Source organism: Plectropomus leopardus, chromosome 13 (genome assembly GCF_008729295.1).
Source record: "Plectropomus leopardus isolate mb chromosome 13, YSFRI_Pleo_2.0, whole genome shotgun sequence".
In the NCBI taxonomy this organism is placed as follows: Eukaryota; Metazoa; Chordata; class Actinopteri; order Perciformes; family Serranidae; genus Plectropomus; species Plectropomus leopardus.
The window spans coordinates 22,882,766-22,908,064 of record NC_056475.1 but is presented as its reverse complement, the minus strand read 5'-3'; the positions used below and the strand labels follow the sequence as shown (position 1 = coordinate 22,908,064).

The window sequence follows — 25,299 nt, the reverse complement described above, 5'->3', positions numbered from 1 at the left end:
ACTGACAGAAAATTAATTGGCAACTATCTTTATTGATTTGTTTTCGATGAATCTTTTCAAGTAAAATGCAAACGACTTCATGTTCCCAGCTTCTCGAATCTGAGGCCTTTTTTTGGTCATATATATATCAGTCAATTGAATATGTTTTCGGTCGTGTGGAAAGATAAAACACGCTAATTAAAGGCATCACTGTAGGCTGAGAAACTGTGAACACATTTTTTTTCTAAACTAAACTTTTAATTAATTAATCATGAAAATAAATAATGATAATACATTTTATTTATAGAGTGCTTTCCGAGGACACTTTACTTAAGTTATAAGAAATAATAAAATAGAAAACACTGAAACACATTAAGATAGAGACAACATTAAAATACACACAACCTTATTCACAATAGCATTATTTTCTTAAATTGTTTGTTAGTTAACGCTCTACTGTTACCTTTACCAAAGAGTTTATTTTTTTTAGTTTGGTTTGTTTGTCAGCAGATTACAGAAAAACCACTGGCCCGTTTTTCCTGAAACTTGGTTGAAGGGCATGGGCCACGGAGGGACTCATTAAATTTTGGAGAGAATCAGAATTACAGGGCAGATACACAAATTATTTTCACTTTTGTTAATGCGAGACAACATATTTGGCCTTGGCAGAGGTCTGCGCTCTCCGTGTGCCCTTCTGGTTAATTATGTTCTTAGCTGTGAAAAAAGTTTCTCCACAGCAAAATAACATATTACAGGTATGCTATGCAGAATTGTCAGCTGCTGTTTGTAAAAACATGCTTGCTGGCGAAAGTAAAAGTAAGAGATTGGTAAGAGATTCACTCTTGTTTGGCGTTTCGCCTTGCTATATTTAGGTTTTTTCTGCGCTGTGCCTCTTAGATGCTTGATGCTTACAGTCTGGCACCTGGTGACTACAAAATACACGGCCACGCACTGAGAGTGGGTTATAAGTGATGATAGAGCAGGATGATTTCTGAGTGAGAAACTTTTTTTTAATGAATTAATAGAAAGGAAAGAAAGAAAAAAAGAAAGTCCTACATAATCTATCTTTAAACAGGCTCGGTGATACTAGCCATGACAATTAAATTGATCTTTATATGTAAAATTGGTGGAGTAACTGTTTAATGCAGATTTCCAATATGTTCATTAAAATTCAATACCAGGTATAAATACAAAGACACACATATATACATTTTTTTTTACATTGTGAACTAAAAAAAAAAAGTTTTTTGAGAAAGAAAAAAAAGAGGAAATAATCCCTCTACTTTGATTTTCTGTATGTAATGAACCTGCACCCATCCCTGTCTGTATGTCATCCCTGTGTCTCTGTGTCTTTGTTATTGCAAAAAAAAAAATCAATACCAGATGTTATTTCAAAAATTATACCTCAAACAACCTCAAAGTGTCCTTTTCTAAAAACGTACATGATCAAAAACTTTTGCAACTAACTGGCATATACGATCAGAGCGTGGGTGCGGACGTACCTTGGTGTATGGGTTCTCCATCCAGGGCGGGTAAGAGGATGTGGCCTCATTGGAGTCTGCCTGGTAGTAGTAAAGGTTAAAAGTCTCCTTACAGCTGCGGTGGTGGGTACTCCTGGAGGAACACTCCATCATTGTAAAACGCAGCTCCACGTAAACCTGAGACGCTCCTCGTCGCTGGATGAAGCCGCTGCGCAGCCAATGGCTGGATGAGCTGTCAGTCTGACAGATCTGATAGGTCCTAACGCTGTTGTTCTCCTCATCTAAACCGCTTACTTCCTCCCACTGAGAGCAAAGAGGAGAACAAAGGGTTGTCAGGGGGTGCGAGTTAAAATGACATCTGACCCAGAAAACTTGTGAAAAATTTTTTAATTCTCCTGTAAAGACTTTCACTGGAGTCTTTATGAAATTGGTCACATAAAAAGTGCTATTCATCATAATAATGTTACGATCCTTTGTTGGCCCTCTGCTGCACTGCACCTGTCAGAGGCCCCTGGGAGAGATCTGGCCTGCTGTGGATTTAGATCCAGCCCAAATTTGAATCTGGGTTGTTAAATCATTCCTCCTGCTGAGCCGCAGCCCAGCTAGTGGGAATACAAGTCTCACTTGTCAAACAGAGCACACTGCTGCACACAGCATCCGAGACAGACACAGATTTCACCCTTCAAACACACTTTTAGAATAAAATACAAGAATACAGAGGGGGATATCACAAATATGTATGAAGCAAAACCCGCCACAGAAATCTACATTTGTTGGGGAGCCAAATGCAACAGAAAAAAGGCTTTAATGTTTGACTTCTGAGTCAACAGCAAACATGTTCACCATCACCATGTTCCCAAGAGCGGGAAACAAGCAAGAAATTAACATACTCAGGGCAGAATTTAGCAGATTTGCTGAACTTGAGGCTCAGAAATTCAGTTATGTAAATATGTAAATCTTTAAAAATCCATTTGCAGATGATGTGTTGAGTGAGGCAGAATACTGGTCTGAATGAATTACAGAGCAGCAGAGCACTGAGAGCCAGGTTTGAATTTCTCGGAGGGGAGAATTTCCCTTTTAATCCCAAAAAAATAAATACTATGGACTTTTGGCAGCACATATTTCTGCGAACAAAATGTTTTCTGTGATGAAGATGCACTAAACATCCCACAGGGCTCATCTGGATTTGACAAAAATCATTTGAAAGAAATTGGTACAAATGGGGTTTCTGAAAGCAAATCAGAGGTGTAGAAATGTACAGATGTATACATACTGCAGGACATATGGGCCATATGTTTCCTTTTAGTGCAGAGCTCTGAGCCGGTTAAATTAACTCATTCACAGACAAACTGTGTTTATGCAAACACATGCATTCAGCATTTGTTAATACGCATATCAAGGTTACTACCATGTTCTCGCCGTTCACACAAGATTTGAGTTTGCAACTGAGGTTTTATACACATCAGTGTTAAACCCAAAAATTATGCAGATGATTTTAAGAAATAGATCAACTCTAGAGACATCTGTTTTGGCTAATTTTGCTTTTGATAGCCCAATACCCACTGACCAGTAATTTAAATTTTTTTTAATGACATTTTTTTAGAAAGAAAAAAAAAGCCAAAAAACATGGAATGTCGTGAAATACAAGAGGCCTTTTCTTTTTGTCCATTGCTCCATTCAGTTTGAGCTTTCACACCACTTTCCAAAGTGCTATCCATAAACCCTCTGAAACCTGGATCAACATCACTTTTCTTGTGCTGCTTTCAGAAGCCTTTCACTAGAATTAAACATTTGAACACTCGGCAAATTGGTGCGATTTCTTTCAAAAACATGGGTGTTAAGGCAATGAGTCACTTGGTAATTGTGTTCTACAAATTGAAATAAATTAGTAGATTTAAATGATTATTTCAAAAAAGCAAGAGAAAACTGTATAGGGAAAAAGAAAAAACTAAGGAAAAACTATATTTAAAACTATTATAATTACATATCAAAAATGTTACAGGATTATTATAATTTTAAGGCACCCTTTCTGGGTTTCCTTAATTTGTTTTTGTTTTGTTTGGGGTTTTTTTTTATCTAAAACTGAAAGTTAAATGTGAATATAAACTTTATTTTAGTGTCCTTTATGCAACAATGAACAGTAAGAAATGATGTTACAGTATTTTTGAAATGAAGAAGCCACTATTTATATCTGACAGAAGTTGCCACAAATATCTCACAATCCTTTCATGCTAAAAATAAATAACCATATATTAGCTGAATTTTCATACCAGTAATTTTGATGCAAACAGCTCATGGCGTCTCAGCACTGCTGCCTGTCATTACTGACTAAATCACGTTTTTACACTCTTTAAGTTAGTGTTATAAAACACAATCCTGACGTATTTTTGACAATGCAAAGCTTTTGATGAATGGCTTCAAATGATAATGGCTGTGCAAACTATTTAGAGACCGTCGGCCTGCTTTCCTTTGCATCTTAATCAAAAGCGCAGACACATTTGTTGAATATTTCTGTCCGGTTCCAGAAGCCTCCTTGCCAACATCACTGTTACCATTTTCCTTCTGAGACATCAGCAAGTTGAGCAGTTTTTGGTCACTGACGCTGTTGGCAAAAATACCCTAGCAACCACTACTCAGTTGATCAAATTACAAATATGTCTTTTTCTGGCAGCAGTATTCAAAATTGTGGGCAGCCAGTGACTCCGACTCCAAGGTTGATGGGATATATCAAAGCATCTGCTTTCAATGTACTTTGAATCCCACATTCGCTCTGGCGTTTCCTTTATTCTGTCAGTTACCTGCCATATAAGGAGCTCTTTTATAGCCAAAGTAACAAAGGAACAGCTGGAAGCCAAAAATCCCCCCCGTCACCACAAGGTCTGTGTTAGAAATACAGATAACATGGTAAGGCTGGGGGTTACATACCTCGGGTTTGGCGTGTGAGAAGATGGTCCATTTGAGATCAGACGTCTCTGTCTTAGTGTTCATCAGGACCTCTGTGGAAAAACAGATCAAAACCTTAATATCACTCACAGCGGGAAATATAAAAAATGACACGTATAAGACTCATTTACATTCAGAGAAACACACAAGTGAATTTAAAATCAAAGCGAGAACATATTCCGAGTCCCAAGCTCTCTGCCAAGTATCAGCCATGGCTTACACTGGGATTACGGTAGAAGATGGAGTTTCACCAGTCAATTACATCCACAGAAAAACATTCCCACTACCCTAAAATTGTCTTTCTTCTCATGTTTGTTTCTATTCCCCCCACGTCCCTTGTGTTCCCGGCGACACACCATGCCTGTGGTCACACTAAACCTCCTGAAAGGAGTCTGCCTTTGTCCACAGAGAGTAGGGACAAGTAGTTGGAACAAGAGAACAAGCCAGACTTACACACACTCACAGACGCACGAATATAAAGATTTAAGCCCTTCCAGTCACGATCTGTGATTACAATAGAATTGATTTTTTGTAATCTTTTGAGGGGCAGGCTGCTGCCGGCTCACAAACAATCTGAGCAGTTCTGCTATGATTCAGTATCCCAATAAAATCCAGGACCATGCAACTTGGTGTAGAGTAAGGTTAGGGTGAAGGGACTTCTTTTCATGTGAGGACATCTTTCTCCCTTCCAGCTGTCTTGGCAGATTGTCTCTGCTGAATTGTGACTAGTATTCATACTGATGGGATGGGGTTTGTGTCACAGACCGCTTTTTAGAGCCCTACGTGTTCCCCACAGAAGCTCATCTCAAGGGTGAGGCAGTTTGGTTTTACCAATAAACAGGATTTAATGCGGCTCTCCGGTGTGCCATGATCAAGGCGAGCACTTGCATGAAAATGGATGCTGGAGGAAATGGGGGTTTCAGCGTGAGTTTATCATTGGGGTTATTAAGATGTTTTGTTGAATTAGGCTCCCGATATAAGGCTCAACAGTAAAGCCTGGTGTGCCATAACCACACTAATACACACTTTAATACACACTCTCGGCACACACAAACAAATAGAACACAAAAAACTTTTCTCAGTTTTCTTTTATGGTTTTACCCCCCCCCCCCCACACAAAAAAAATCTACATGTTTGTTTAGTGTACTTTTCCACCACGGTTTTTGTAATAATGCTTCATATAAATCATAAAAAGGTGCTTGAATTGCACTGAAATCAGAATTCACTTTCTACTTTTATTTGCTTTTTTTCTTTTTCACCTTTATTGGACAGTTTGCAGTGAACAGATACACAGGAATCAGGGGGAGAGAGGGGAGTGCTATATGCAACACAGCGCTGCGGTTACATGACATGCTCTGTAACCACTCAGCAACTGAGGTGCTCTGTAAAATTAAAATTTTTAGTAGTATAATTCTTATAACCCTCTTACATTCATTAAAACAATATCTGAAAAATATTTCCTTCTGAATCCTGGACGAGCCATGGTGTGGCTTTTCTCAGCTGTTAAAGATGTGGTGTTTCCACCTCCTACTTGCCTCAACATGACGCTTTGTTGTCCACAACATCTGCTCTGAATTAATGTTGCCACAATACCAGAATTTTAAACTTTTATATAATTTAGTATAAATAACAACACTCGACACCTCTTTCGATAACACAGCAAAAATGAAAAAAGGTCCTATGCACATAAAATGGGATAGTTTTTATCTTTCTTTTAAAATAATAATCTGCAAACAGTGCTGGTATAGAAAAAGTCACTAAACACATACAAAAACACTGTAATAAATTAGCATTCGGTTGAAAATGTGATTGCAGATCTGTGGTTTTTAATGGCATCAGTATTTTTACTACTATTGAATGTATGGAGATCCTATCACTTTAAGTGTGGTATAGAGACGGTATTAGCTACACTTTTGGCTATCTTACTATGTATACATGCCCTTTAAATTAGGTGTCTTATTTTTTTACAGATCCATCTACATTTATCCAAATATAGAGATTAGACAGATCTGTTGTTCTTTAATAATAATCCAGTCCCGATTCCAGATTTCTTTTTTAAAAAAATATCTTTTGGTTTTGAACAGTTGGTTGGTTAAAACTTAAATAAATCACAGTGGGCATTGTGAAATGGCGATAGCCATGCATCCAAATCATAGTTGATAAATTTATCAGTAATAAAAAATAACCTTGCAGCCCTTAAGCAAAAACAAATAGCCACATCTAATGTATTTTGTCATCACACTTTCCATAGTTTTTAAGACTACCGTTGTCTGTGTGAGAAAATAAAATTGTGTCCAAATTACTGTCATTGTTTAATGACTGCTTATGGTTTCCTTTGGAGCACTGTATACAGGAGGAAAGGATCTTTGGAAAAAGCTTTTGCATAGAACACAGCGAAGACATGAAGCCTGTCGGGGCTCCTTGTGCTCTATGAAAATATTTAAACAGCAACACTTGTAGTATTCTACAAAAATAACCTCAACGCCTACAGTTACTAATCTCTGTGATCCTGTGTAAAGTGAGAGGCAATCACATTTACCACTTCCCAGCCCACATCCCAATGAAATACACATGAAGGCACAACAAAAACTCTGAGATAAAGCAGAGTCTGACTCGCACTTCCCACTGAGACAAATGTTACAGCTGACGCCATTGTTTAACCCTAATGAACGTTACACTGTTGGTTGAAGATCAGATACAGGATCAGCCAGTTCAGGATGGACTGTTTAAACTGCCTCTTTAACCCTTTAACACTTAAAACTGAATATAAAAGGATATTTGGTTATTCTAAGCATATGGCATTTGGTAAAACAGTTACTGTTATTCCACTGTGATTGAGGGAGGTGATAACTGTTTTATTTCTCCTCACACTTTCATAATGAATTATTCTACATCCCACAGACTCCTTGGAAGTCCCAATTTCTATAAAAATATACTGCTCCACTGCTATTCCTCCCTTAGATTAAAAAAAAAAGTTAAAATGCAACTCATGAACATTTTAATACAAAATAATTAGCAGTAAAAGAACAAGTACAAGGAAAACATCTCATGTCATCTATAAATATCTCACTCTTTATGTCCTTGTTTTTTTTTTTCATAATGAATTCAATGATCACTCGATCGCGCCCACCTCTGCTCACATCTTGGCTTTCGGCTAATTTAATACATTTCCTCAGTTAACAGCCCCCCCCCCCCCCACACACACACGGAAACACACACAGATTTCCCCCCCTTCTCGACCCCACTCTCACCGTGGCGCAGCCAAATTATTTAAATCTTTCTTATTGCATTCCACCTCAGTGTCATTTTCTGGTTTCCATCATCTGGGTGACCTGCCTCTTGCACTGCACATGGAAGCAATGACTTGACATCACTTCTCAGGGTTGCATATGCAGCAGGTTCGTCATGACATCACACTGAGATGTAATGTGATTTTAATCAGTTAATTATTGCCCGTCTCTCTCTTATAATCTGCTCTTTCTACACTGCAAACTCCTCACACCCCCCCCCCCCCAAAAAAAAAACACGCACATATGATGCATTTCCACTGTGCTACGTCACAACTCAACTTGACTCACTTTTTGTATAAGCACCTTTTTTTATATTTCGTTTTTACTGCGGATAGAACCACACAGAGTGGGCGGGATTCTCAGCCACACAAACTACTGTGACATCATAGGAGTTTCAATGATTAATCTACTGACTGTCAATCAATAAATGAATTGCCAACTATTATCAGCACCACACGCTTAAACTGTCATGAACTGTAAACCCTGGTGAAATTTCAGGATATATGACAGTATGAAATATTTTCCTACCGCCCAAGCCTAGTTGCAAAGGTATGACATTTTCGCATTGCGATAACCATCTTAAAAAGTATTGCGCTTTCACTGTATCTATGTTGTTACACAGTTATTGTTATTAGTTACAATAACTTTAATTACTCAAAGGAATGGACATTACAGTAGATAAGCAAATTTATATGGTATAATAACCATTACCTTTCATCCCACAGTATACCTTGAAAACAGTATACCACTGCAATGCTATCACCATTTTTTAAAAGATTCCTGATTATAGCTTTTTAAATGTGAATATTTCCATCAGGTTCTTTGGGTTATAAACCAAACAACTAAATGATTAATCGAAAAGATAATCGACAGATTAAACACCAGTTGAAAATAACTGTCAGTTGCAGAACCTGACATCATCTTCAAAGCGATAATCACTGAATTATCTTATATGCAACCAAACAGAGGAATGTCTGCACATTTTTTATTGTATGACAAAGTTTTGCAGGCTGTCATTATTAAAAATCTTGGTCCAGTGAATAAAAAACAACTGCAGTCACTACTGGTGGCAGTAGATTAGATAGGCCATTTAAAAATGGCGGGCTTGTGCAGGATGTCTTATGAGGCTTAAGTGGCTACTCTGGTAATGATATTCTCTCTGAGCAATCAGTGGTAACAGAAAAAGTATCAGGTACTATGCACAACTTTTGCTAATGGAAAACCAAAAAAAAAAGCAGTTGGGTTGAGTAGAACCGTGTCGTTTCATGTAGTGGAAATGCAGCAAAACGTGCCACTCACCCTCTTCCACTTCAAAACCACAGAAGCCCACCAGCTTTATAACAACAATCTGAGGCGATAAAGAGGAAGAAGGGAAAGTCGGCAGAGAGGAAGAGCAGAGAGGTGGATGAGGAGGATAATTGGATGACAAAGTTCAGGCCGGTGCTTTCCCCGCATTTAGTCTACCTCGAGTTCACTCCAGCATAATTTAAAAAACACCTTCAAAATACTCAGGCTGCCCTGTCCCTACCTATCATATACACACCTGCCTCTGTTTCATAGGCTGATTTTTGATTTTATTTTGAAGGTGTGGAAGAGAAACACCCCCCCTCGGGCATGATAATCACTGTTTATCGCTGCTCTATCATTAAGGTTTATGAGACAGGATGTGTGAGCGTGAGTGTTTGGATGAGATGGTAAGCGTTTCTATTATGTGCATGCACGGCCTTGCCTTTCACTGAAGTAGGTTCAGACTAAAGCCCTGTTAGAGGAAACTGGCGTTTCCCCTACATTCTTACAGCAGCGGCGGCCACCCAATGCCGGAAAATTGCCCCAAGTGTATGGAGAAATGTAGAAACAATGAAAATTCGTCATCCGGCCACATTTAACACCCAAAACAAACAACTGTACAGTAATTACAGTACAATTGTCCACATTAGGAGACACCGGAGAGTCTAAACTGATACTGGTGCTGACAAGAAGACTTGGTCTTAGCCTTGAAATCACACCTACAGAGAAAAAAATATAGACATTGTTTTTTGGGACTCGATCTAAAGTTGATATCAGAATTAGGATGATATAGTTTTTAATTTTAATCGTCAAGCCATGTCAGAAAAACACATGCAAGGGGAAGGCATTCTGTGTGAAAGTCAGACAACCATAGAGGCTGTTGTACACGCTTTTCTTTTGAAATGTAAAACCTGACCCCGTATTTTTCACCAAGGGGGACTATATGGAGAATGTTACAACCTCAATTTCTATACAGCCGACCTCAAATTCAGCAGGAGCATTTGCGTTGAATCCAGTATTTCGTTTTTGCGTTAATTTCTTTCCCGCATGTCCTTTCCCTCCTTATTTTACACTTTTTCTGTGGCTCCGGAGTGTGATAGGGAAATTACAGGCCTATGAACATTTGCCCTGCTTCGGCTACAATTAGACCTCATTTTAATTAAAAACACAGAGTGCCAATTACCCTCATACACCTAGAGAAACAGAGACAGAGGGGAAGAACAGGGATAATGAAAAAGGGGAATGTAAGAAGGGGACGAAATGTTAGAGAGATTTACAGATGACAGAACGGGATGGGCTTATCAGTGTGTTTGACAATATTACACATGTGAGCATGCTACTTTCTCTCAATGTCACCTTTTAGTCTTTTTTTGTCCAGTTAACAAACCCTTGACAGACTGTTAATAACTAGTTGTTAACATAATGTATTTCTGACTGTACCCTTAATACTTTCCTAATATACAATGAGACTATTGACATGTATAGGCCATGTATGTAACTTTATCATTTCAACATAAAAAACAAACACTGACATTATTTTTATGTCAGTGAAATACACTGGGATTTTTTTCACATAGAAAGTGAGAAAGATCATGAATTGAAAAGTGAAGGAATCTTGTTTGCTTGCAAAACATTTGTTTGGTGTGGGACTTCAAGCTGCTCCCCTTCATGCTCCACATGTCATTTTTTTGGAGAGTTGCGGTCCTTTAGGTATAACTCAGAACCTTGTGTGTTTCAGGGGAAACTGCTAGCACATGTTTTGAAATTTCCAAAGCCAATACCCTGAAATCAGACATGCTTATGGGATGTTCTGCTGCCTCGGGCAATTTAATACCTACACGTTTCGCATTTAAATTAAAGGAATAGCTCAACATGTTGGAAAATACACTTATTTGCTTACTTGCTTTGGATGAGAAACCACTCTCATGTCTGTACTGTTAGCTTAGCTTAGCACAAAGACTGAAAACAGCTGAGTCTGTTCTTGTCTTTGTGTTGAGCTAAACTTACTGGCTGCTGGCAGTAGCTTCATATTTATCATACAGACATAAAAAGTTGACTAGTTTCTAACCTGTAAAAGCAGAATTTCTCAAAATGTTCAACTTTTCCTTTAAAAAATCCTTTATTTCTGTCATCTCTTCATATTAACATTGGCATTTGTTTCCATGTGAGGCCAATACATAGTTAACAATAGGTAAGATTAATGAGGTTGTCTGAACATTAAGTTTGATGGATTACAGCTGCTACTACAAAAAGTGAATCTGTTTATCTTAGCTTAACTTATTTTATCTCATCTTAGCGTGAAGACTGGAATCAGCTAGCCCACATCTGTTTCAGTCTTTGTGCTGGGCTAAGCTAACCAGTTTCTGGTAATAGCCTCATATCCATCAAACAGACATGTGATTGGTATTAACTTGTCAAGAAGCTGAAATTCCCAAAATGTTAAACTTTTCCCTTTAAAACTCTTTTATTTTGGCCATTTTCTCTCAATATTACCTTTGGCAAATGTTTCCAAGTTGGGCAAAAAAAAAAACAGGTTGAATTAATAAGGTTGTCTGCATTAACATTAGTTTGATGGATTACATCTCATACTAGAAAATGTCAGTGCATTTGTTTAGCTTAGCATAGCTCAGCACAAAGACTAAAAACAGCTAGCCCTGGTCTGTTCCTGTCTTTGTGCTACGCTAGGCTAACCAGCTGCTGGCAGTAACCTAATATTCATTGTACAGACATGAGCTTAGTATTCTCTAACTTGGCAAGAGGACAAATTTCCCAAAATGCTAAACTATTCCTTTAAAAATTCTTGCTTTGGTCATTTTCTTCCCATATTAACATGAGCAGATGTTCAGTGAGGCCAGTAAATGCCTAACAAAAGGTAAAATTAATGAGGTTGTCTGTATTAACATTACTTTGATGGATTACAGCTGCTACTAGAAAAGTCAGAGAAGTTTGTTTTGTTTGTTATAGTATTCAAATGATCCCTTTGAAGAAGATTATCACATTCATTATATGATAGCAGCAATTGTGCTCCAGGTATTATTGAGCACATGTTAAAAAGACTATTGTTGGTTAATCTTTGAAAATGCTAATTGTGGACATCCTTGGAACTCAGGTTATCTACAACAGCGCACATGAAGAATGCAAATGAAAAAAATGATTTTCCTTCATGAGCTTCCCAGCGTTGTTTTTGTTAGAGTAGGTCAGTGTGTGCACATGAACATAACAAGTCATGCACTGAATGTGTCTGTTTGTGTGTCTCTGACAGAGTTGTGTCTACTGAGATTAGACTTTAGCTTCCTGTAGTTCCTGTCCCCTTCCTGTCTCCTGGTCTGAAGGGGGTGGGGTGGCCGCCAACATGCACATCACTCACATGCACAGCAACTGGGCAGGGCACAGTTTAACCCCTCGTCTACTGTATAACAAAAGCCTCCCGCAGCACGTGCTGATGAGCTCAGCTACTTCAAGCGTGTGATGGAGTAGTGAGATGAAAGGGAGGAGGCGTGAGATGAAGTAGTAGTGTTAATGTCAACACTTTTTTTTCTTGACATCAGCATTGCATATCAATATATGTTGTGGTTGGTTTCTGTCCCAGGACAGGATGTAACATAGTTAGGGAGGGAGCTTCTGGACAGAAACCAAAGATGCTACACTCCTGTGACCAAAACTGACTGACCTAAAGCACTGAGGATTAAGCACAAGTCTATGATACCTGACCTTTCACACATGCACTGCAAACCTGAAATTAACTACACATTATCCAGAGGAGCTGTATGTGAGAGCGCGTACTTCCAAATCAGTTAGATCACACATTAAACAGACTATACACTGCCAGTTTGCGAGTACAAAGTCTGTCTGATTAAGCCTATGTGTGAATAGAGCAAGTGATTGTCTGCAAAATTCAAAGTGAGCAAGTGGGTGTGTTTCGATTTTTCTATCATGCGGTTCATGCAAAACCAGAAGAAAAACTAACATTTGAGGGTGAAGGTGAGGGGTCATTTACACGATGACAGCAACAAATATGTCTAACTTGAGTGATGACGAGATTGGGGAACTTCTGTCAGTGAGGGCCGGAGCCAGAATCTTCCGACAAATTCAAGAAACAACAAGCGACTACAACAGGCTATATGACCGCACTGTATTTCGCATCATGTCCTGCCTCCTGCGTGCGATACCAAGGCGCCAGTGCATGCCTGCATCAAACAGAGTGATTCCAGCAGACGAGGACAGTTCTGACACAATCTTCTGTTGTGTGCTACGTGTGTGAAAGGGAAACTTCAATTCTCCGGAGATTCACATTGTCCGCAGTTCATATGAGAAAACGGCTTCAGAGTTCTTAAGCTAATAATAAATTCACTAGTGTTGCCCTCTCAATAAGAGTGTATGTTTGGTGGTAGCTGACACCAGGGTACATTTCTAAAAGCAGCAAAATGAATTGTAAAGTTTCACTTTAACTGCATTTGTCCTTCTGCTGCTCCATCTGTGCCCAGAGTACGCTCTGTGCCCCAAAACTGTGGTGGGGCAAAAAATCAGACGGTATATCTATTCCAACAGCTCACCTAATCGATAGTCCAGCTACAGAAATCGAAAATCAATATGGAGTGCCAGATGTTGATACTGTGGTGGGCCACTGTAAAACAATGAATGGGTGTGAAATGCTGCGTTACAACACTAAAACTGGTTTGATATCTATTCAGTTTTCAGTCAAACATTTGTTTTGATCACTGATCAAATCACCTTTTCTAATTGTAACTAAGCGTTAAGTTTCATACATCTGTGTATGATGTCCACCATGTTTTGGGCTCTGGATATTCAGTAGTAGTTAATAATGCAAATCCAAAAACTGAAAATCACGTACCTTCCGACAAAACTAATATCAGAATAGTTTAGTCCGCATATTTGAGTCCAACTCTTATCATAACAGAGGAAAGAATTACACAAAAAGCTTCTCTATAGCGTTGGAACACAAAACAAATGTTGATTAATACAGGCACCCAAAGGTACATCTATGATTCATTGCCATTCCCTTTTAATTAAATGGTAAAGTGGACGGAAAAAACTGTTGCATTATTCACATCGCACAAGTTCACAGTGAATATTTACTTTAATCCCAATGGTAAGAAAATAAAAAAAGCTTTGACCCTCACATAAAATGAGAGGTTAAGGTTAAGAGGATATTAGACACCAGCTTGGTTCTGTGCCTTTTTATATCACTGCCTACCCGTAATGAGTTTTGACCTGCGGTGTCAACTGCTGAACAGCGCTTGTACATCTTGGACTCAAACAGCATTTCTTCCTCAGACAAACAAAATCCACATAACTGTGAAGCCAGAGATACTCCCAGAGAGACTACAGCAGATGAAAAATGAACATTATCTACAGAGAGGTGGCGTCTAAGGCTGTTTGACAATACATTAGAGTGTTATTATAGAAAGCGTTTAAAGTTGGACATCTGCACACCAGGAACTGACTAATAAGAAGTGAAAGCAATAGATTTGAACATTTAATTCACAACAGGAAGGAAGGATAAAACCTAAGTTCTTTTTTTCTGGTTAAATCGTTAATCATTTGGAATTCAGTTCTAAGTTGACACATTTAAGAACTCCGAGCTTTAAACACATAATTCACAGCACTATCTCTCATACAGTGTGATTGATTAAATTGCCTCGCTTTACAGCATATTTCAGCTACTTTGGAATATTGATCTGCCACTGAGTGAATTCACCTCCCGCTACTTCCAATTATGGGCACCACTTTCTCAATCCCTCTTCAAAAATAACCCGACTCTGTGAAAAACTGAAAGGCTTCTTGAGAACATTGTTGCAGGCTACACCAACTCCCTGGTGGCTTCCTGATACCGAATCCTATAAGAGGAGGAATGAATTACAAAGGAAAAGTTAAAAGACTTCTCTTTTTTATCAACTCAGTATATTTTGGGAGGGTATACTGCACTTTCTAAAACCTCTGCATTTCCACAAGCCATGCTGTCTTTAAATAAAGAATACTATAAGGTAAAAAAAAGACAGCGCTTGAGGTGATGCCGAAATTAGAAGTACTAGTGCAGTGCCCGTTCAAAACATGCCTGTTCCAAACGGTGCCGATTGTTTGGCTTGTGATATGGCTGCTTGCAGCTTTCTCGAGAATCGCTCATACAAACAAGAGTTTTGAGTTCTTCTTCTATCACTGCCAATACCAACATTCCCCAGTAGAGAAAGGGTGAAAAGAAAAGCAAGACAGTGTTTGCCTGGGGCCCCAAGTCACTAAATCCACCCTTGAAAAACACACTCAAGTGGCGGCTACTTGCGGTCAGAAACACCGGTGAAATACACTTAGCAGAAGTATTATTTTCCAAATAGGTGTATAAGTTGCCTGCTTTGAATCATCAAAGGAAGCTCTGCCTGCTCTGTCACACAGAGCACTGTTATCTTGTTTATTCAAAGTTCATTTATTTGCTGCATGTCCAAATTCAACAATGCATGTCCTTGAGTCCTCAGCAATGCATCCGCCATGTGTGAAGTACATCGGATATCTCAGGATACGCAAAGACATAAAGACTGACAGATAGTGAAGGATATGCAGACATAGAGACAGACAGAGATTCCTTGCTTCAGTTAAAAGACAATTCAGTGGCGTGTGATCTTTTGGTTTTGAAGACAGACAATCTGATTAATCATGTCCATTGCTGCTTTGAGACTAATTTCTTAATGAAACTCCATGACTAGGGCTGTCTTTTTTTTTCAGGCAAACAGTCCAAAACCCAAACATATTAACTTTACTATAATGTATGGCAAAGAAAAGCATAAAAATCACATTTCACATTTGAGAGTCTGGAACCTCTAAAATGATGTTTGGCATATGTGCTTTAAAAATGACTAAAATGACTATTCTGTTCTCAAAATGGTTTCCAATTAATCTTCTGTTGATCGACTAGGGATGCAGCGGTGTACCTTAGAATAGGTTAATTTATGGTTTCCGTACATTTTGCATACCGTTGCAGCCCTATGATAAAGGTAATCAACTGATCATTATAGCTTTATTCATGACATTTGGTCCCTTTTAAATCAAACTTTCCCTTAATGCATTTTTCATTCGTCTCTTATTGTTTGCACACTCTTTTCCCCCATCATCCATTACTTCACCATGAATTCTCTTTCTCAGATAATTATAAGAATGCAGGTGCTTCTGAACTACACTATGTCAATTAATTTTTGAAAGTTCTCAACAAAATATACAAAAAATCAATGTTTACCCACAATTATTTAACATTTTATTGCATTTAGGTATCTAGTTTCATTTCCTACACTAAATCCTACCTCCCGCTGCAGATAGCAGGAGGAAAGTTCCTTGTAATGTGGGTCACATGTATTGATTAGTGTAGGCAGACACATTTATATTCATCATCATGTGCTTTGTAATTCTGCTGCAATAGTCTGACTTAATTAAGGGAATGCAGCTTAATTCTACATTAGTTCATTTTATTTCATTACAAAAACAAGTGCGATGTACAAACATGTGTAGACAAGGAATGCCTCCTCTGCGCTTCAAAACTGTGTATTATTTCTATTGAGGCACTTGAGTCCACAAGATTGAAAGGCAAGCTTAGTAGTAAACAGATGTGGGCTACACAGCACATCTTAGCACTTTGGTCTTTTAAAAAGACAATTTCTGTGATGATGGTCTTCACAGCCAGGCCTTTGGTAAAAGGTTCTACTTTGTTAGATGTTGTCAAAGGATTCAGTCTGAGCAACTGTCGAGTAGAAGAGAAAAAGAGCTAAGCAGAAACTCAAAGCCACACTCGCCTATGTAGAAACGATGTTTAGATAGGGAAATGGAAGTCATTCAGTAATTAAATTTGACATCATCTATCATCATGAAGGGAAAGGAACATATAACTGAAATAGAAAGCTGTCAAAACGTCTGTGTTTTTCACCACAGCACCAAGAACCTCATGAACCTAATTCCAGCCTGACAACTTTATACAGACACTTCCCTGCTCTACGCCCGGGAGCTATCATACATCACTGCGCTGTGGTCAGAACTGCCCTCTACAAACCAACTAGCCTCAAGTTGCAATCTCCTTTATGGGAGGCTGGAAGGCAGCTGACGGTCTGTGAAAGCTGAGCGGTGTCATCACAGCAGAAGCACTATGAAAGAGCTCAGGTTATGTGCTTGTTTTCAAACACCTTCTCCATCCTTCAAGAGGATATTCATCATCTCCTCTTCTCCGGTCCCCCGGGAGAGCCTGAGGTCAGGGTCAGTCATAGACCTGAACCCCTGCGGAGCGGACACTTTGGAGACATGCAGTGCTGAAATCTGGGATGATCTTCCTAAGCAGCAGGAGACTCTGCCACCCCCGTGTTTGCTGTGTCTTCCAATAATTGGACCAGATAGTTTGCAAGTTAGGTAACTGCCAGTATTGATTAATTATTAGCATGTTTGTGTCTTGTGTCATTTAATCATGAACAGAAAAGACTGGAGTCAAAGCTGTTTTAATGTGTGTACAGGCCTGGAATAATACATTATCTGACAGAGCCGCAGCTGCAAAATTAGCTCCCATTTGCTCGAGCGGAGCATGGAAAAGGGAACTTTTATAAACTAACATATGACAGGTGACCTATCTTATTTCAAATCTGGCTTGATGAAAAACCCACATAGCTCCATCTACCGCTGTGATGCTTCCAACGAACTCTCAATGAGCCCCAAAAATGTCGACTGCTGTACTTATAACACAGTTGTTATCAAAGCCCTCAGTAAAGCAGAATCTACAATTCATTTTGGGGAAGGAGGGGGGTCTTGCAGAATAAAAACGCACACACACACACAGCGTTCAGTGACTAATCTGCAGTGGGAGGTGGACAGCTTGAAGCTAACAGTGCAGACTCCAGCTAAATAAACCATCTAAGGATTGACACATCTAAGTAGAGATACAAGAAAACAGACTCTGCGAGAATTTTTTCTCTTGTATTCTGACACATCGAGTTTTTTTCATATTCAAACAAGCTCAGAGCTAATTCTCTTCATCAGTCTATGCTATCGCTTCCCCCAAGCTTGTGTGGTTGTGTGGCGGTGACCGATATATCTAAAATAAAGATAGATCCATCTCTTTGGATGTGAAGCTATTTGTTAGAATACAAAGAGCGTCATGTTCCCTTCATCAGCCCAGCCACATTATGTTTTCAGCGTGGGGCGAGCTCAGTGGTTTACAAACTGAATTTCAAAACTGCACTTTGGTCCAATCACTGAAAAATGGAGCGAGTTTAATAATACAATGACTCTTCTTCAAATGATTGGATGGAGTCGAGCGGAGAAAGCAATCAGCTATCATTAAAGCAATATGTAAGAGCATGAGGAGGGAGAACATTTTGTGTGCAGCACTCCTTAAAAAAATAAAATACCAGGCAGCCCAAAAAAGGTGTTTAATGTTTCTTTAACTGAACTGACCCACTCCTATTTGGAGCATGACTCCCTCTTTAAGCTCTTAGCTGCGTGCAGGCTGTAGGAGGGCAGCTAGCGCACAGGAATGTCTCTGTTATGCCGCTGGTTCAGTGCGGTATATGAAAGCAGGCCCTGGGAGACGTGCCGAAGCCATGTGCATGCATGAAGGTGGAAGCAGAGCGTGCACGTGTTCTCTAGGTTGATGTCGAACCAAGTGAATTGCATTTTAAGTTAAAATATCAAACAGGAGATGTAGGTCAACCTCTGACGCAGGGAGAAAAATATTCGAGACTCAAATTGAATCAAGCCTACTGATGGCGCATGCTTCAAGCTGAGAATATTTTACATCAAGGTTGCTTTTTATAATCAATTCTTGCACATCCAGCCTCTACCGACGTCTCGCCGACCTCATGTTGCTTTTCCCCCCTCCTTCCTGATACTATTTTTTGAATGTAACGACAAAGACACCACAAGGCGCACAATTGCTTTATTTGCTCCACAAAGCTCAGCGTGCCTCAAATAATTGAGATGTGATTAGTGTGCGAGATAAATGGGAAAGATGGACCTATGATAAATAGCTGCTCAGTTGTTGTCTCCTAATTACGGGCCTTTTTAATCCCTTTGTTATAATCACATATTCATCCCATCGCATATATCTCGCATATCTGGCCCCAGGTGTGTATGATCACAGAATGCAAATAGGCAATATACACTTTGCTCATTATGCAGTGTGCAGACGTGCACCCTCCTTGCCCTCTCTGCTCTTGCTCTTTCTATTTCGTCGACTCATGCCGGTCTCCCCATCTCTCCTTGACTCACTTCAAAGAGAACCCCCATCCCTCTAAAAGTGCCATTCTCCTTGGTGCTTATGGCTGATAGGCTGTGGCCTCATTCCCTCTCTGCTGCAGCCTGTCCCCATTGTGTCCCACTCTCAGAGAGGAGCGTGTGGGTGGAGGACAGACTGGCTCTCCTAAGTGAATGCCTGACATGGATGTATGGGCTGGGGGTGTATCCTCTCACCGAGCTAAACTATCATCCACCTGCAATTCCCGGCTGCCATATGCATCCTTCACAGCGAGAGAGAGAGAAGGGGGAGAAAGAGAGAGAGAGAAAGACACGGACTGAGAGTACTTGTGGCACTCGGATGCCTGTTTAACTCTTGAGGAAGCTAATCATCGGATTGAGGTACTGGGGATGATGGGCTACAGGCTTTCAGAGAGGGGGGAGGTTGCTTTAAATGCAAATCCCTTTCTTATAAAAATCGGTTCCGTTTAAAAGGATTTCTGGGAAACGATCCACATTTCCACGGCAGGGGAGACAGTCAGCAAGAGAAAACAGCATAGCACCAGTCAAACATCAAGGAGACAGAGGACGTGGAAAGAGTAGCAAAAGAAAAGGCTACATGTCTGTGAAAGAAGGGATTGGGGCTCAAGTAAGGCCTCTTAGATAAAAACATCCTTTTTGCGTTTGAGACACTTAGTGAGTTTTAGTTTAGATCGAGAAGCATTACGCTATTCATCGGGCTAGTTATGTCATGGAGGGAGGTGAGAGAATAAACAGATTGTGTCGAAAATGTAAGAATATTTTCGTTTTTAGAAGGTTGATGTCAATCTCTTCTTCCAACTAAAAGCTGCCTATCAGCAGATTACACAAATATGAGCTCTGAATGTTTTAATTCCATGTAAAGAAAACTGTTACATGATGTCTGGCTGACTGCATATAAGCAACTGGTGAGTGTTGCAGAGTTTGTTTAAAGAGACAGTTCACCCCTATAATCAAAAACACACATTTTTCCTCTTTATCTGCAGTGCTATTTATCCGCCTAGACTGTTTTGGTGTGAGGTGCCGAGTGTTGGAGACGTCGGCTGTAGAGATGTCTGCCTTCTCCTAAATATTATGGAACTAGATGGTACTCGGCTTTTGGTGCTCAAAGTGCCAAAAAATATATATTTGAAAAACTTATGAACCGATTACTTGAGATAATCCACAGACTTTGTTGTGACCAGTTTAATGTAGGAACTATTTTCTTTTACCAACCTACACCCATCATCTGTATCAATACGCAGAGGCAAGCCTGCATCTACTGCAAGCTCACTAGAGCTGGGTATCATTTGGGTTTTTTCTGACACCGGTGATGAAACAATACTTTTAAAATGGTACCAGTGCCCAAACGGATACTTGATGGCCAATAACACTATAGAATGTTTTTTTTTCTTGCGAAGGCAAATTGAAATGTGAGATTGAACTATTAATTAACTCTTAACAGCTTAGCGTCTAATTAAACATATAAATATGAATAAATACAAAAAGCTATTAACAAATTTTACATAATAACTTTTACCCAAACACAATAATTCAACACCATGTAACAGTACAAATAACAGTAAAACACATTTTGAGTTGGGATCAATAATTGTCCACCTAAAGACGCTCAGAAGCCAAACATTTGTCCAATATCTGTTTCGGAGAGGATGAGTGTCACTACAAAAAGTATAGCTGGTCCACCTTAACATTCCACCTTAAGGGAGACTTGTCAGGTTTTAATGAGAGGCTAACTTCTGGGCTAACTCCCTTCATTATAATCTGCAGGTGGAAAGCACGACAGTAACTTAGCTCGGGTATTGAGCGTTTATTGTCTAACAAATAGCCCAAACTATACACACCTTGCACTGCTGTGTTATGGTTGATGTTGTAGTTCAGTAGGAAGAAAATAGTTCCTACACAAAAACTGCTTATAACATAGTCTGTGGTTTATCTTGAGTAACTGGGTTATGATTTCTGTAAAGAAACATTGCTGTTGAGGTTTTTTTTGCTCCATAATATTGGAGAGAAGGCAGACATCTCTCCAACCGATATCTTCAACACTGCAACTCACACCAAAATATTCTAGCTCGATAAACAGCACTACAGGTGAGAGTTAAAATATGTATTTTTGATTTGGGGGTGAACTGTCCCTTTAAGATGCAGATGTGCAATGACTTCCCTCACTGGCACCCAACCAGTACCAATCAACAGCACTGAGCTAAATTGCCAGTGAGCCTTGGCTCTCACATTAGAGCACGGCAATATATTTGCTTTTATGATTTTTTTCCCCCCACATCAAATATGCATGTAGATATTGTTTTTAATTTCAATATGTTTTAAATCATGTAACTCTAATGGAAATGTTAATTTATTACACAGTTATCTCATTACTCCCACTTGGCCCCTGGCGCGTCTGCTTGTAGCTGTATGAGCTCATTGTTCAGGATGGAGGCAGCACGTGTGTCATTTCAAGTGCAGAACAAAAGATGTTAATGTCAACTCTTTTGCACAGGGTTGCTTTGGTTTGGGAGAGTTTGATATGGAACAAACTACTGCAGTGTGTAAAGTTTGCATGAGACAGCATGACACTTCAAACCCTCTTTTCATCAGTGGAGGCTAAAAAAGTGCTGTCGCTGTTTCTCACCCCAACAACAAGTCTGCAAAACAAATCACGCTGGCAGCTGCACTCTCTTGTTGCATACTATGTGAAAAGATGATTTGTAAATGGAGGGAGGTAACAGCTGCAGGAACATACCATATTGCAGATGCTGGAGATTGCAAGTATATAGAAAGATGGATTTATAACGTTGTAAAAAAAAACTAGAAGCGCTAAGTACTAGCCTCCCGGCCAAAAAGAATCAATTTTGCTAAATAGACGGCGCCTTTATTTGACAGCAATGTTCAGCAGACAATTGCACATCAACTTCAGAAACTCAGCTGTTTCTCTGATCTACAGTCAAGTTACAAGACCACATGTAACAAGATCCTTATTGTGTCATTTTTATGCACATTTTAAATCCCTGCATCAAAAAAAAAAAAAAAAATAGAAGTTAAAAGGGTTTATACTCTTGGGTAAGATAGATAAATCTGTGTATCAGCACAAAAATACAACAATGTGCAATGGAAACAGATTTAGCGGATTGATTGTGATGTCCATGAAGCATGTGACTTATTTAAAAGCTCCCGCCCCATTGGGAAAAAAGAAGAAGGCAGACAAAAACATGAAATCGGTACGGGGTAATAAGGAGACTATAACCTTCACAAAATATATGCAAGAAACATAAATGACATATTTTCAACGTGTTTCCCACACCATGTTTTGCTCATTTGAGCTTGGGCTGCAACATACATGTATGTGCATTTCACATGTATATACATATTAGAACAACTCTGATTATTTGCATGAGCCTAGTGGTGCATGGAAATCTGCATTCATTAGCATCCTGTGCCAATTTGTGTGACACTTTAGATGATCACACAGGTTATTCAGTAGCACTACCTCTCAAACCTGCCTTCAAACAATGGAAATTAGACAACACTGAATGGAATACATTGTCAACCAGCGTGGAAAACTGTCCTTACAGGCCAGAGTGCCGACAAGTTGGCGCCACTTCTGATTATAGTGTTAATATCATTTAAGCTGTGGACCTGAAGAGGTGGGAAAGGCTGCAGTGCTTTTGTCACTGCCTGAATCTCACCATTGGAAAGAGAGAGAAACTGTATGTGCGAGGAATAACGAGGGGCAGGGAGAAAAACAAAATGGGTACTTTACAGGTTGAGTTCGTGTGTGGGAGGATAAGGAACATTTATGGCTTACATTTATAATGTCAAATATGTTTTAAAAATGCAGTAGGGCTACATTAGCGAGAATTATTAATACTGGATAAAAAGCTTACGTCTTTTCACTTTGAGGCTGTGATTATACTTTTCTGTACATGATACATTTTCACTTCCAAGGCGAGGCAGAGAAAAAGTGTTTGTTTTTTCTGTGTGTGTGACAACGCATGTGCGTCCTCATTACTAATTTCCATCCAGAGCTTGTTGTTAATTTCCAGCCAAAGTAATTATCTGATCAAGAGGTCTGTGTTTTAATCTTCATGGAGACAGAAGGAAGAGAGATCCATGCGCTGAACGAGCAAGTGGTGTGTGTAAGTGAGTCATTTATCCTTTAGTTGGAAAAGGAGGAGAGATTTGGCAGCTGTGAGCTTCATCTACCCTCCCATCAGTTCATTACAGAATTCCCTACTAGGTGGAGAACAAGGGGGAGGATGATCCAGAGTGTGCTGGCAGAGGAGCGGGCCATTACCCAAGACACGGAAACCAGACATCTTGTTCACACTTGGCAAGACACAGATGTTCTGGAGTCAGCCGACAAGGCGCTACGACCCCTCGGCTCCCGTCTACATGTGTGTCCCCCACATCGAGCCTGTGCTGCACCTGTTTGGAACCGGCATCTTGTAAACATCATCAGGGGGGATATTGAGCCAAGTCGAATCACACTATACATGATTTTCTAAAGGGATGTTTGATGAATCTGCCACCGAAAACCTGCTCGCTTCCCACACATAGATCTGAGGTTAGGCAGCTTCTATGTCCCAGAGAAAAAGACCAAAGAATAAAAACTCAAAGTTGAGTCGGGGGTAAGGTCCCAGCTGTGGACCTCGCAGCCCCAGCTGGAGAAGAAGCTACACTTCCTCTAATGGTCTGCTTGTCTCACAGAAAACTCTGACTTACTGTTAAATGTCTGGGAAAATCCCAAACTCCTCTCTTGAAACACAAAGTCAACAACGTTTCTCCCACAAGAATTCAGACTCTCAGTAGCTGCGGTAATTTAACATCTTCTTTTGATGGGTGTGTGTGTGCAAAAGCTGCAAACCAAAGCTTCAAAACACCCCTCAGAAAACCATGGGTGATGCCGCACACTGTACCCTCTATGCATGTGTTTGTACAGTCTGTAGTTCACGTCCACCCCTCCAAGAAAGGGCATTCGGCACCAGCGGATATGTGCCGTCCAGACTCAAACCAGAAGCAACTGACAGATTCATGTTCCTGCCACAGAGTATGTGAAGTCATGCATGTTCATGGTGTTCCTGTTTACAGTAACTATTGATTGGAACGAACAAACTTGGGGAAAAATGTCATTGTTAAGGAGCCCATTGTTTTCATGGCAAATTTTTTTTTTTTTTTTTACTCACAAAACATGTTTCTCGTGTAGCGTGTTGGGAACTAGTCAGAGAAATGGTTGTCCAGATTTCCCCTTGATCCGAAAAAGACATTCATATTATACTAAGCTGTTTACATGGCTAATGAAAAATAATATTCGACTAACATTCCAAAGCAGATGCCCATACTCCGATCAACATGCCCTAACATTTTGTTTATCACATTAAAGATCACACCGAAAGAAAGAGCAGCTCTTCGGGTTGGTGGAAATGTGCGCTTTGTGCTACTGAGTTAGCTGCTAAAGACAATCTGTTGCGGCGCAGCGACTTCTTATTTGTTTTTGTACAGTGGGGGAGGTATAATGTTTAAGATGGCTCCAGTGCGTCATCCAGCATGCTTTTGGGCCAGCCCAAAAAATCCCAGACACAGAAATGGTCTAATCCAATCTAATGGTCTAATGGTCAAATATTTCCTAACATTTATGATGTGTTTAAAAAGAAATCATAGTTTTTTTTCTTTTCCCGGACCTTAAAAGTGTGTGTGTTTCTCATATTTCTATTTCTGACCAGAAACGTGGGCTTTTATTTCCGGCATACATTTCTACCCCAGCCTTGCTAACTGTTGGTGAGTTGGTTTCTGTACAATGTATTGATGACAAAGCAAAGAGCTGACCGGAAACAGACATGAGGCCGTGTGTCACAAACTGTGGTAAAACCCCTAATTGCAACAGATATTCAAAATGCACTTTATACACGCCCAAAGAATGCTATTAAAAGCCAAATAATATCAGCATGGAGTTTTTCCAAACATCCATTTATTTGTGGCAGCCTGCCAAGTATTGATTTTATATGTATTATTTATTCAATATTTTTATTTTTTGAAGCTGGGTCATTCATCAGGAGCGCTACTGGAATATATATACC

The 25,299-nt window shown here is 39.6% G+C and overlaps 1 protein-coding gene across 1 annotated transcript in view; it reads right to left on the bottom strand.

Moving 5' to 3' along the window:
* ephb4a (eph receptor B4a) overlaps window positions 1-25,299 on the bottom strand; it is a 45,747-nt gene that overhangs the window by 17,914 nt on the left and 2,534 nt on the right. The window contains exons 2-3 of the mRNA XM_042498650.1: window positions 4,386-4,456; window positions 1,482-1,763 (exon numbers count right to left, since the gene is read on the bottom strand). Coding sequence (XP_042354584.1) covers window positions 1,482-1,763; window positions 4,386-4,456 — 353 coding nt within the window. The remainder of the gene's footprint in view (window positions 1-1,481; window positions 1,764-4,385; window positions 4,457-25,299) is intronic.